Genomic DNA, 15051 nt, shown 5'->3' with positions numbered 1-15051 from the left:
TAAAAGTCAATAAAGACTGGTAAATAGAGTTGCTTATTACTATTAGCATTTGTTATTTTTGCAAGTTCCTCGAGTATTGTTTAATTCAAAGCATTGCTTTGCTCGTGTCGCAGCGAACAAAGCACAATAATAATAACTTGCATTTTTTGCTCAATAAACAAAAAGCTTTGCACAGACATTAATTCATTTGAATTCAATCCAGATTGCTTAATCATCAAACTGAACTGGCACACAGTGTATATTAGAGGATTTGATTTAAAAGGAAATGCAACAAACACCCATGCCTTGCTGCAGGTTCAACTGTGGTGTAAGATTTGATTTACTTTGAATTAGTCTTCTGTAAGCAAAGTGTAGTTAAAATGTTGTTTAGACTAACTGAATTATGTGCTGATGTAAGCTAATCTAATTTATTTTCAGTCTTTTTATGTCTCATAGTATGTGGAAAATGAAGAACTCCCAGCTTTGTTGTCTTTTCAAATTTTTTTCAGTTTTTTTTAGAATGACAAAAGCAACCTTTGTTTATATAGTGCCTTTAAAGTAGTAAAAGTCCCAATGTGCTGCATAGAAAGTGGAGAATAAATATGTACAGAAATAAGAATATTGAAAGCATAAACCATGTTGTGACGGGACAGTGACTGAAATCTTTGTCAAAAATGGTAGAAAGTGAAGACGAGAGGTTTGGGGAAGGAAGTTCCTCCAGCAGTGGTTGGATGAGGAGGGGAGGGTGAAGGATGCAAAAGGAGCAAAGGTTTTGGGAGGGAATGGAAGGCTGAGTGAATTGCAGAGATTGGGTGGTGTGAAGCCATAGAGGAATTTGAGGATGCACAGTTATAAATTCAAAGGGTTGGAAACCAAATGGAACTGAAAACTGCTTTGACTTTTCTCCACCTGCACTTTAGTAAGTATTTTTGTGTATTATGTTTTTCACAATAAAATGTGTCCGATTTGAATGGGGAGTTCACTGGCAGTTTCACATTGCTGCTTATAAACACCTATTTGTTTACATCTTAAAATCGGTTTTTTGAAGGGGAACTTCATAAATAATGCACCAAATCATGCTAGAGCATTTGGAGATTTGTGTGGCCAAAAAAGCCATGTACTTTGAAAGAAACGAAAAGAGAAAATGCTGCAAATGCAGTAGGCCAGTCAGCACCGATGGGGAATTCAAGTGAGTCACTGTTTCAGGCATAGATCCTGTTTTAGAATACCTGAGTACTAATGAAGGGTCCATGCCCAAATGAAAACTCACCTGTTCTCTCCACAGATGCTGACTGACCTGTGTATTTTGCAACAGTTTATTGTTTCAGATTGCCAGCAATCTGAAGCTTTTTGTTTGTTTGAATATTCTAATGGTACTTTCCTAATGACTCGGCGAGTCAGTGTGCTATTCGATGGTGTATTAAACCACAGAGGCCAGGAAGGCCCCTGTGCAGAGATCATCCCTGGAACAGGTAGGAATTCCATAATTAACCTCTGTGCCCCTGAGGAGAGGGGAATGGAGAGGAAATTATCAAAAATTCCTGCTCATTATTGCTGTATAATATGGGACATGGGGAAGGGCTTGGTTGTGATACTCCTAAAGTAACTTCAACTGTCAAAGTTCAGGCATGACAGGATAGCCATTGTGCAAGGGTTTAGAGGGCCGATAGTGGCTGGGGACCTATAGCATGAACTGATCAATGGAATTGATGTTTGAGTCAAAAATAAATAAATTGTACAATAAACAAACCCTTTTACAATTTGGAAACTAGACTTGGGCTCACGTTTTGAGCATTTGATCAGTGACTGTTTAAAGACAGATTAAATTACTAAGTGTTAGGTTTGTCATAGAAACTGGCTTTCCTGTTTATGTAGCATGTCACCTGAAACTGCCTTGTTTAACCCTGTAGGCGACTGTTGGAGTCCTCGCTTATTTCTTTGTCACGGAATGATGGTTCTGGATCAAGAGAGCACCCAATTTACCCTGATCCAGCCAGGTAAGACTAGCTGCTGTACTCATTCACTACAGCCACTTTTACATCTATGTAATTTTAATTCTGTGTAATTTCTATGTTCTATGTAATTTCTAATTCTAGTATAGTAAGTGAAGTGGTGTGTGTTCTACCTATTATGCCATTTGTCCTGCATGCCAATTTTAAACTGCTTTCGTTTTGCTTAATTTTTTTCTAATTCTCTGTTTTTGCATGAAGGATTCTCCATTCTAAAGGAGCTCTGGTTCCAGATCCTTTGGCCCTACTTACTATAGCTTGTGATAGAAGATGAGTCTAATGAAAAGAGATGAGAAAATGATTGACTTTATTGCTCAATGCAAATAAATTTTCTCTCATATCTGAAGCTATCAAATCTGCAAAGCACTGTAAAATGCCATGGTTTTATTTGAGTTAGCATTCACTTCATAAACTGAATAGTATAAATTGCTGGTAGTCAATATATGAAGGCCTGTCTACCTTTCTATAGTAGATATAAAGTATAATAATCTGGGAGGTTATTTTATAGTTTAGGAAGAATTCTCTGTGATATGGATTTTTGTGCTTAGCATTATTAAAAGGTGAATTAAGTCTTTTGAACATGTAATCATCAACTAGTTGGTTTAGGTTTTCAGTTGTATTCCTGAGTGATGTGACAAAATCTGTTGATTGACATTTGAATGTGGTGCTTGCCTGGCCAATTAATGTTGTTTTTTGTCTGTAGTTTAGAACTTTCCAAATAGTTCCTTGCTCATTGACCTTGTTGGTTTTATTCTCCATTTTTAAGAAAAATACTCGTCACATCAGAATGTAATCCCACATGAACAGTACACAGCATAACTCAAGATCCCACAATAACACACCTTAATCGACCCCACGCATTATTCACATTCATAATTTAGAGGAATATACTGGACTACTAATAATAATTTGCATTTATGTAGCACTTTTAACATAGTAAAACATCCAAGGTACTTCAAAGGAGCATAAGGATATCTAGCTGCTAGTATTCCCAAGTTTCTAGTTAACGAAAGTAAACTTTACTGGTCTCCCCACATCTATAGGGTGAGTTTCATCAAGAATGGGTCTTTGTTAAGAAATACATTTGTTTTTAGTGTTTTTTCGAATAGAAGCTACTGAATTCGAGAGGGAGAGAAGAGAAAATGAGTGAGAACATCTGGAATCACGATAAAAAGTGCATAGAGCCACCTCGTAGTGTTACACCTGGCAGCAGTGAGACCAAGTGCAATATTTGGGCTAAGCCAAATATTGATTAATGGGTGACAGGCAAAGAATCAGAGGAAGCTAGAGGGGAGAAGAGGAGGAAAACAGAAAGGAAGGGCGAGAAGAGCAAGTTGATGGAGTGACAGGGAGGGCTGATGAGTCGGCAAGCAAAATAAGGCAAAGAAAAGCAGGATACTTATTTAAATGATAAATCCATACTACATCACCAGCTACTTAAGTTCAATCATGGCACATTTATATTTTGGAATTCAGAGTAAAATTTCAAAATATGCTAATGATTCCAAACTTGCAGCTCTGTATTTTGCCCATCAACATTGTCAACCCTGTGATTGTTCTCTGCATTTCTTCATTGATTATACGTAATGGTAATTCTTCTCTGGAAATTTCTCTGTGCCACTCAAGTTATTTGTAGTTGATACTAGGTCATTCTCTGTCTGTTGCCATAGTTTGGCTCCCAGAATTATCCCGAAGCCGGTTCCTCATATGCTGTAAAGGAATGACCAGCAAATTTTTTTCTTTTTTTGCTTTATTACTATTGTTCTCAGTCTTCATGCATTATCTCTTTCCAGCTGACAATGAAGGCTTTTCTTAACAGTCTTGTATTGGAGCCATGTAGTTTCATGCAATATATACTGCCCAGTATAATGAAATTTATTATTGTTATTTGTTCAGCATGTTCTCATGTTGAGCATGATGCATGACGCATATTTCCCAGTTGCTTTCATAAAGACAATACTCTATTAGGCAGCTATCTTGTTAATGGTGCAGTTGATCAATCAGATTTTAAAGTTAACTGTTCTGCATCAGCCTGATGAGTGATTAAAAAATTATTCTTTGTAAATTAAGAGAAAATTAAGAATACGGTAAGGGTCGTAGGTAGGTAGGCTTGCGATCAATCAGTTAGGTTTGTTAGATTTAATGAGCTGTTTTTGTTTCTTGGAAAATTCTGGTTTTATTCATTCTGGCCTTAAGCATAGCTTGGCAATGTCTATGCATTTTTCTTAATTCAGATTTTCCTGCTGTCATTCTCTTAGCTTTAAATGTTCTGTTAGTATTGTTAGTATATCTACTTCACTGATTATGATTAGATCAGATCGAGATTCTCCGTGTATTGGAGCAAAATTTTCATTTTCAAAGTCCTAACTCCTTTTCAGCGCGATTTTCAATGTTTTTGTTCATTCACTGATTGTAGGATCTTGCAGCTAGTCCCATTTGCCTGTTTTTTCCTCACAGCTTGAAATTTTGTTCTTTTCAAGTATTTATCCAATTTCCTTTTAGAAGTTACTAATGAATCTGTTTCCACTGCCCTTTCAGGCATTACATTCATCATAACTTACTGCTTACGAGAAACTTGCCTTAAATCCTTGTCTTCTGGTTACCAACAATTCTGCCAGTGGAAACAGTTTCTCCTTATTTACTCTACAAAACCCCCTTCATTAATTTGAATTTCTGAATTAAATTTCTCTGTTCCGAAAAGTACTTCTCTAGTCTCTTCATGTAACGGAAGTCTCTCATCCCTGGCTAGTAAAACCCATGGTTGTTTGTTCTGTAGAAGAAAAGAACAGGAGGAACATTCAAGCATTTGAAATGCCTTACAGGAGCAAATAAATGGAATCCTCATAATATGCTCAAAATTGCCTGAAATTCTAGGACCAGGAGTCATAGTTCAAACATAGGAGAGACAAGGTACACACAATTTAAATTTAAAAAGCCTTACAATTTGTAGTACCATATACACTCATGTAACAGTCAACCCTGTGACCTTTGGCCTAAAGAGATGTATAATTTTTCATATAACTCACGTAAAAGTCAACCCTAGTTTTTCAGGGATCAATCTGTATTGTGATTATTAATATTGACCATAACTACTCCAGTTCATGAATTTAAAGGCACAGACTGGGGCCCTTAGAATTTCCCTCCACCAAACCTAGTGGCAATCTCCCAGCTAATCGACGAGACTTATGAGTATCACGTGATCTATCACAATGCCTTCGAGAAAGAATAATGAGTGTGCAGCTCAATTTAAACTGGAGAATAAAGTGGCAGAATGGGTTAACAAGCATTGGCAAAATGGTCATATTACCACCCGTGGAGCCATCCAACTCTACACTCTGAGAAGCGAAGAGAGCTGGTATTTCAGAATTCAAAACCAGTGCACAAGATTTAGTACCCAATCAGAAAGTGAAAATTTCACAGCATCTGCCACTTGAACTCAACAATAAAATCATAAAATTCCACTATTCGGTTGCCTGACGTTGAGAGAAGAATGCGTATTGATTGGCCTGTATTGGAAACACCAATGAACTTTGACATGCCAGCAAACAAGACCGTTACTGAGATTGGTGAAAAAACCGCCCTTGTAACAAGAAGAGATGGTTCACAGTGATTCCACCTTGTATGGTGCAAGGCACAAAATTAAAGCAGGTGGTGATATTTAAGCACAAAGCTCTCCCCAAAAAGAAATTTCAGCAAAGCATTGCCACCCCTGTTCACAAGAGAAGCTGGATGGACAAAGGTGGTTGCAAGAAATAGACCAAAGAAGTGTGAAATTTGAATAGTCCTCCTGGTCTCAAAGAAAAAAGATTGCTCATCTGGGACATGTTCAAATTATACCTTGTCGATGATGTAGCCCATGATGTGAGATCAATCAATACCAATGTGGCAGTTATTCCTGGCAGTCTTTTATGACTGTAGTTCAGCCCTTGGATGTGTGTATATATAAACCTCTGAAGGGCAGTACCTGAAAGATGTGGAATAATTGGGTGTTGGAAGGGGAGAAAACATTCACTCAAGGTGGAAGTATGTGAGCAGCCTCACCAGCAACATTGTGCCAATGGGACGTAAATATGTGAAATTAACTTGATCCCAATATTGTCAAAATTCATTTCTAAAATTTGAAATTTCAAATGTGCATGATGATACCAAGGATGATTACTTGTAACTTTGGCATCATCATTTCACAAGTATTGCTGATGATGAAAACGAGGAAGATCCATATGATGTTATACAACCAGGATATTGCAACAATTGGCGATCAGATAGTGATCAGAGTGATTTTGAAGGATTTCAACTGTGCTACAGTTAATTTGTTATATATATTTATATTGTTGGATGAAATGTATATAGTTTGCCATGTTATAAATAAATGTTAGAGAATTATTATGAATTCTTTGGTGTTTACATTGTTCCATTGCGACGGATTTTTGGGCCTAAATCAATCATGCATGTCAATTCCTCAAACATTACCCATGTAAAATACAACCTTTTGACTATTGGCCTAAAAAATTGGTCTCAGAAATGTAACTTATGCATGAGTATACATGATAAATCTTCTCTGCACCCTTTCTAAGGCCTTGACATCCTTTCTAAAATTTGGTACCTAGAATTGGACAACTGAGGCCTAATCAATGATTTTTAAAGGTTTGGCATAAGTTCATTGCTTTTATATACTCTGCTTCTATTTATAACCCCAGTCATCCCGTTTGCCATTTTTAAAGGCCTTATATTCTTATCCTACTTCCTTCAAAGATTTCTATATGCAAACTCCCAGGAATCTGTTCCTCACCGCAAACCGTTAGGCTATTTAAATTTAAACGGTGTGCACCTTCCCTGTTCTATCTTGGTAGTTATGGCTTAAACTCAAAACTGTCAATAAACTCTTAAGAGTTATTATGAGGATTCAATTTATCTGTTCCTGTAAAGTATTTTAAATCCTGCAATATTTCTCCTGTTCTTCTCTTCTACAGAGCAAACATCCATAGACACTTGAACTCCTCGTATCTTATATGCCTAGACTTGGTACCAGCTTGGTTTTCATTTTCTGCATGGCCTTCAATACATGGATATAGCACAGCAACAAGAATTATACATAGTATTGGAGGTGTTATCTCTCCAAGATATCTGCGTCCATCTAGTTCTGGCCCATTGAACATCCCCCAGTTTTAATTGCTGCACCACTGGTGGTGGCTGGACCTTCGGTTGCCTAAGCCCTAAGCGCTGGAAGATGCTCCCTACACTTCCCTTCCCCTCTACCTTATTTTCCTTCTTTAAGACACTCATTAAAACCTATATAACAAGTGGAGTTGATAAAATGGAACCGATAGATGTAGCGTATTTGGATTTCCAGAAGGTATTGGATAAGGTGCCACATTAAAAGGGTATTGCACGAGATAAGAGCTCACGGTATTGGGGGTAATGTATTAGCATGGATTGAGGATTGGTTAACACACAGAAGACAGAGTCTGGATTAATGGGCCTTTTTCAGGTTGGAAAGAAATAAGTTGTGTAATACTGCAAGGATCAGTCCTAAGGCCTCAATTATTTACCATCTATATTAATGACTTGGAGGAGGGGGCAGAGTGTAATATATCCAAATTTGCTGACGATATAAAAATAGGTGGGAAGGCATGTTGTGATGAGGACATGAGGAATCTGCAAGGGGGTATAGACAGGTTGAGTGAGTGGGCAAAAAACTTGGCAGAGGGAATTTAATGTAGGGAAGTGTGAGATCATGCACTTTGGTAGGAAGAATCAAAAGGCAATATTATTTAAATGGAGAGAGACTGCAAAAAAAGTGCAGCACGGAGGGATCTGGGTGTTCTTGTGCATGAAACACAAAAAGTTAGCATGCAGGTGTAGCAAGTAATTAAGAAGACAAATGGAATTTTGGCCTGTATTGCTAGGGGTTTGGAGTTTAAAAATAGGGAAGCCTTGTTACAACTGTACAGGGTGTTGATGAGGTCACACCTGAAGAAAAGATGTACTGCCATTGGAGGCAGTTCAAAAGAGGTTCACTAGGCTGATTCCTGGGATGAAGGCGTTGACTTATCAAGAATGGCTAAGCATGTTAGGCCTTTATTCATTAGCGTTTAGAAGAATGAGGGGTGACCTTATTGAAACGTACAAGGTTCTGAGGGGACTTGACTTGGTAGATGTTGAGAAGATGTTTCCACTAGTGGGGGAATCTCAAACTAGGGGACATAGTTACGGAATAAGGGGACACTCATTTAAAACTGAGATGTGAAGGAATTTCTTCTCCCAAAGCATAGTGAATGTCTGGAATTTTCTACCCCAGAGAGTTGTGAAGGTTAGATCACTGAAAGCATTTAAAGAGGAGGTAGATAGATGTTTGAAATATCGGGGAATTGAGGGTTATGAGGAGCTGGCACGAAAGAGGAGTTGAGGCCTGGGGCAGATCAGCCATGATCTTATTGATTGGCAAGGCAGGCTTGAGGGGTCGAATGGCCTACTCTTGCTTCTATTTCTTATGTACCTCTCTGACCAAGCTTTTGGTCATTAGACATAATTTTTCCTTCTGAGGCTCAGTGTGATACTTTGTTTTATAGCGCTTCTGTGAAACATCTTGGGACATTTTATTAGGTTAAAGATGCTATTATAGCAGTATTCTGGACACTCTTCTCATCTCTTGGAATGGGATAAAAACAAAAGAACGACAGAGGTTCAGGACCAAGGTGGGGCTTAATGGTAAAAGGCGGAAGGGAAGCGACTAGCTACACAGTCTCTCAGCTGCGCAGCAACCCAGAAGTGGCTATGTGCAAGTTGGTTCCTTGAAGTTAATGTGGTTGCATAAAGTTAAAGGGCTTGTGCACTTAAATGAATAGGCCGCGCACAAAAAAAAATTGGGGTAATCTCAGAAGCCCTGGAGAGGGTCCAGAGGAAGTTCACGAGAATGATCCCAGGAATGAAAGGCTTAACTTATGAGGAACGTTTGAGGACTCTGGGTCTGTACTCGATGGAGTTTAGAAGGATGAAGGGGGATCTGATTGAAACTTACAGAATACTGAAAGGCCTGGATAGACCGGACGTGGGGAAGATGTTTCCATTAGTAGGAGAGACTAGGACCCGAGGGCACAGCCTCAAAGTAAAGGGAAGACCTTTCAGAACAGAGATAAGGAGAAACTTCTTTAACCAGAGAGTGGTGAATCTATGGAATTCATTGCCACAGAAGGCTGTGGAGGCCAGGTCATTGAGTGTATTTAAGACCGAGATAGATAGGTTCTTGATTGGTAAGGGGATCAAAGGTTACGGGGAGAAGGCGGGAGAATGGGGTTGAGAAACTTATTAGCCACGATTGAATGGCGGAGCAGACTCGATGGGCCAAATGGCCTAATTTCTGCTCCTGTGTATTATGGTCTCATGGCAGCATGGACACATGGGGCTGAATTTTCAGTCACCCGTAGGACAAGTGAAGATGTGGGCAGATCTGGAAAATCGGGCATTTGGAAGGTGTCACTGTTTCCCGATGCATCAGTGATATTATTAGATTTTCAAAGGGAGGGATGAAGGAAGGGGAAAACTGGAAACCTGCATCCCTCTAAATAATTGCTTGTGAATTTGTTAGGAGCCTGGGAAGCAACAGTTAGCAGTTTCAAATCGCAGTACGAAATTCGGAGGGTCTCTGACTCAGTTCAGCATAGCTGTCAGGAATACAGCGGGGAGCCATTTGCACTCATGCCTGCAGGTTGAAAATGTATGAAAGGGGAGACTTCAAGTCAGTTGCTCATGCGGTGGCACAGAGTTGTCACCTCTAGAACCAAGGGGCTTTAATTTTAGGAGGAGAGTGTGTTAGGACTGTTCAGAGGGACATGAGGCTGCTGGCCTCTGAGGTCATCTCGAGCCATGCTTGCGGGATCTGGCTCACTAGAGTTCTTACCCTCTAGATGGAGAGAAGAGTATAACTCTCCACACCCTTGATCAGGCCCTTGAGAGCATCAGAAAGACATGGGCAGCCAACACTGGCCCTCTGCTCTCCATGTTCAATTTCCAAAGGCAATGGCAAGCCCAGTCCTGGCTGTCTTTTGCCTGTTAAATTACCCCACTAGCCCCTGCCTCCTGTCTGTGCTCAATGCCCCTAATTGGATGTTGAACTCTCCTCTGAGCCAATTAGTGAATGATATTTTGATAATTGGATTGTATCACTGCTGCTGACGCAGTGCAGGGTCCGGACCCGAAAATATTTGGCCCATGGTCTTGATCCCAGTGAAGAAGAAATCCATGAGGTTGTTGCATGCTGTTGGAGGTGAGGATGGAAGGGCCAGGGGATGATAAAATCAGAAATGTTCGATTTGATTGCTGTAGTTAGATGTCAATCTGAAGGCTTAAGCCACCTGACTTCCTGGTAGCTCTGCATGCAAAACTAACTTTTTTTATGTATGTTAAGTAGCTGTTTGTAATGGAGACAATGCTTGAGGATTGGAAAACAGTGAACTTAACAGCAAGTTCTAAAAATTCTTTCAAGGGATTTAAGGGTGGTTGGTAAGGCCAGCATTTATTGCCCATCCCAAATTACCCTTGAGGAGCTGTTGGTGGTGAGCCACCCTTGAACCGCTGCAGTCCATGTGGTGTAGGTATCACAGTGCTGTTAGGAAGGGAGTTTCAGGTTCTTTGACCCATTACTAAAATGGGACACAGGATTGCTTCAGGAAACAGCGACCATTGAGTCTGTCGTCTCTTGTGGGAAAAGCCGTTGGAAAGCATTCCAAACAAACCAGAATGGATTTATGGAAGGGAGATCTTGCTAAACAAATATACTTGGATTTTGATAGGAAATGGCATACCATGTTGACCAGAAATATTATGGATCCATCAAATCCTAGTTTTCTGCAAGGCCTTTAATATTCTCCCAAATAGTTCATTACACAAAGTGGAAAGACCTGGAACTTGAGCTATTGAGATGGACTGAAAATTGAGCCAGATAAAGCAAAGGGTTTTGAAATGGAATTTTAGCAAGATGTCCTCTTCTTAGGCAGTCCCTTGGGATTGAGGGTGACTTGCTTTCACTCTGGCTCAGTGGGCTCTGAGATGTGTTACGGAAAAGGGAGTGATGTGGAATTATTTCTCCCTTTTCCCCACCTCTTGACTGACCACGACAAGATGTACCACTTTAAGATAAAAGCAAAATACTGCGGTTGCTGGAAATCTGAAACAAAAATAAAAATAGCTGGAAAAACTCAGCAGGTCTGACAGCATCTGCGGAGAGGAACACAGTTGACGTTTCAAGCCCGTATGTCTCTTCATCAGAACTCTTCATAGTCCAATGCGTGGTCTGCAGTAATAAAAACAGAAAATGTTGGAAAAACCCAGCAGGCCTGGCAGCATCTGTGGAGAGAGAAACAGGTTAACGTTTTGAATCCGTATGACTCTTCTTGAGAGCACAGACTCTGCCACATGCTAGGACAGGGGCTGCTTGGAGGGTCGGGTAGATGAGTCTTTGGGCTTTGCCCGTAGCCTCGACTTCACCTCTGCATGTTCTTGAAGTGTCTCTATTTAGTCCCTTCCCGAATGACCCTTCTCCAATTTGGTCAGTCAGAAGCCAGGGACTCCCATGAGTCATTGGGGATGTTTGACCTCTTCAAGGGTGCTTTGAGGGCATTCCTATAGCGTTTCTGATGTTCTGGGAGCCTCTTGCCATGACAGAGTTCCAAGTAGATCAATTGCTTCGGAAGCCTGGTGTCAGGCATAGGAACTATATGTCCTGCCCAGTGGAGTTGGTTTTGAGTGATTAGCGTCTTCGATGCTGGGTACATATTGGCTTGGGGGAGGATGCTGTTGTTGCGCCACCTTGCCTACTACCGAATTTGGAGGACCTGGCAACAAGTGGCCAGTGGCATTATTTTTTAAGTCTCTTGGATATGAACTCACCACCTGCTCCCTTGACCATATCCCCATTAAGTTACAAATGATCCAACTTCCTTTCATAGCCCCAGGACATTAGTTGATGTTGCAAATGGTTCCTTCCTCATGCAAAACCGTCATCATCTCCTTCAAAATGCTCAACTCTTCTGCTCCAGGGAACTATGATCCCAACTGCAACCTCATTTTTCTTTCCAAAATCTTGGATATGTTGTTACCTCACAAATCTGTGCCTCTCTTTAATCAGATTTCTATTGCTTGCACAGCACCAAAATGGCTCTCAACAAGGTGACATCCTACATCAAATCACCATGCATTATCTTCCTTTGTGGAGCATGACGTGACTGGGGAACAGAATGTTTTGTTTAACTGAGTGTTAAAGTTTACCTCCAGTAACTGGTGATTGTTCTTCATTTGTCACCAAACTGAAGACTGTAACTCTCAATTATTACTTAAAATAGTAATTGTTTAACTGATTAAATAAATAAGATTAGAACAACATGGCAGGGCAGGAGATGTGCTGTAACAGCAGCATATCTGAGTTTATGAAAAGCATTGAGCTCCCAGACAACCAAATCTGCGTAAGTGTCTGTAGTTTGAGCAACTAGGCTCATGGTGGCTGAGCTGGTATCTGAACTGCGCATCTGAACTGAACTGTTGCAGAACATCAGGGAAAGGAGTTACCTGAACATTTTGTTCCAGGAGGGAGTCATAGACCCCTAGTAGAACTTCAGAATTGGTCAATGGTCAGGGACAGAAGAGTGTGATTGCAAGTCAGGCAGATATGTGGATCCAGGATGTAGTGATAGAGAAGCTTCGGCTGTTGACTTTGACTAGTAGGCATGAAGTACTTACCTGTATGGATGAGAACAAAGACTGAAGGTTGGATGGCAAACTAACCATAGCACAGTGGAACAGGATGCCGTTCAAGTCGGGGCAAGTGCAAAGGAATGTATGTGGCAATGATGGGGAACAATATAGTCAGGGGAATGGATATTGTTCTGTGCAGCCATGACCAGGAGTTCTGAATGTTCTGTTGCTTGCCCAGTGCCGGCGTTGAAGACAGCTTCCTGTGACTGGAGTTGAACTTGAAGTGGGAGGAGAAGGGTCCAGTTGTCATGTTAGTAACCAAAGATACTAATAGAATAAAAGAACTAGGAATGATGTTCTGCTAGAGTGTTGTAAGAATTAGGGTCCAAATTAAAACGCAGAACCTCAAAAGGTGGCCATCTCTACATTGTTACCTGATCCAAGCACAGATTGGCATAAGGTCAAGTAGATTAGAGAATTACATGCCTAACTCAAGAGTGGTGTGGAAAGAAGGGATTTTCATTTGTCAGACACTGACACCAACACTTAGGAAAGGGAGCAGTTCCGATGGAATGGGCTCCATGAAAAATGGGCTGGGATCCGTGTCCTGATGAATTGTGTAACCAGGGCTATGGGATAGGGCTTTAAACTAACAGGGGCTTGGGGGAGGGCCCGGATGAACGGAGATTTAGAAATTGAAAGACAAAAGTCGAAGCAATAGAGCGGTGCAGCATTTTGGATAAAGAAGAGCAGAGCGGAACAAGATAGGACAGAGTTTAACAGGAAAATAAAGTCCGTGCAAAGAATAATTGTATAAAATTAAAGGTTTTTTATTTGATTGCCCAAAGCATTTGCAATAAGATAGATGAACTAAAGACACAAATAAATGGTTTGGAATTAATCATCATTACAGAGAAATGGTTACAAGGTGACAAAAGTTCGGAGATAAATATTCCAGGGTACACAACATTTGGAAAAGATAGAGAGAATGGAAAAGGAGTAGTAACCCTCATAGTAAAGAATGACATAAGGTCAGTGGCAAGAAAGGATCGTGGTTCAGAAGATTAGGAAGTAGAATCAGTATGGGCAGAGATTAGGAATAAAAATAATCAAAACGCTAGTGGGAGTAGCAGTGATTGTATTATTGGACACAACATTAAGCAAATAATAATTGGAGCTTGTAACAAAGGCAATGTATTAATTATGAGTGACTTTAATCTTCATATAGAATGGACCAGTCAAATTGGCCAAGGTAATCTGGAAAATGAATTTGCAGAATACTTTCACCAGTTTCCTGAACAATCCATTGTGGAACCAAATCGGGATAAAGCTATTTTGGATCTAGTATTGTGCAATGAGACAGGTTTATGTAGTAATCGCACAGTAAAAGATCCCCTGGGTGGGAAAATGTGATCACAATACAATTGAATTCCATAATAAACCCCAAACAAGAGTCTTCAACTTAGTCAATTGTAAAGGTATGAGGGGAGAACTGGCTAAGATTGATTGTGTAAATAGACTAAAAGGCATAGCACTAAATAAACAGTGGGAATCATTTAAAGAAACTATTCAAAATGTCCATCAGAAATACATTTCATTAAAAGAAGCAAACAGATCCACCTGAGCAATGCTAGGGAAGTTAAGGAAAGTATTAGATTAAAAGAAGATGCTTGTAATGTTGCAAAGGATAGGAGTAAGTCTGAGGATTGTGACTGTTTTAGAAACCAGCAAAGGTAACTAAAAAGTTAATTGAAAATGGGGGGAAAAAATTAGTAAAGTTGCCAGGGATATAAAAGATTGTAAGAGCTTTAACAAGTATAAAAAGGAGATTAGCTAAAATAAACATTGGCCCTTTGGAGGCTGAGACAGGAGAAATTATCATGAGGAATGAGGAAATGGCAGAGGCATTGAACAAACATACTGTTTCTATCTTCATTGTAGAAGATACTTTTACATATCAGCAACACTGGGTAACCAAGGGGCTAGTAACAATGAGGAAATTGAGGAAACTAATATTAACAAGAACAAGTATCAAAGTAAATAAAGGAGCTAAAAGCTGACAAATCTCCACAACCTGATGGCCTAAATTGTAGAGCTCTAAAAGAGAGCTGCGAAGAGGGTGGATGCACTGCATATAATTTTTAAAAATTTCCTTTATTCTAGAATGGTCCCAGCAGAGTCGAAGTTAGTGAATGTAACACTCTACAAGAAAGGAGAGGGAGAGAACACGGAACTAGAGACCAGTTAGCCTGGCATCAGTCCTCAGGATAGTGCTGGAATAGTTTCAAATGAAGTTTCAACAAAGCACTTAGAAAATCGTAGTAGGAGCAGACAAAATCACCATGGGTTTTACAACTAGGAAAATTGTATTTGACAT

At 39.9% G+C, this 15051-nt stretch overlaps 1 protein-coding gene across 1 annotated transcript in view; it reads left to right on the top strand.

Moving 5' to 3' along the window:
- The window catches only part of LOC144685064 (activating molecule in BECN1-regulated autophagy protein 1-like), a 400294-nt gene that overhangs the window by 105008 nt on the left and 280235 nt on the right, over window positions 1–15051 (top strand). Inside the window, exon 9 of the mRNA XM_078549599.1 lies at window positions 1890–1976. Within this exon, the coding sequence (XP_078405725.1) occupies window positions 1890–1976 (87 nt within the window). The remainder of the gene's footprint in view (window positions 1–1889; window positions 1977–15051) is intronic.

Source organism: Cetorhinus maximus, chromosome 9, assembly GCF_964194155.1.
Source record: "Cetorhinus maximus chromosome 9, sCetMax3.hap1.1, whole genome shotgun sequence".
NCBI lineage: Eukaryota > Metazoa > Chordata > Chondrichthyes > Lamniformes > Cetorhinidae > Cetorhinus > Cetorhinus maximus.
This window is presented reverse-complemented; position numbering and strand designations above follow the sequence as displayed.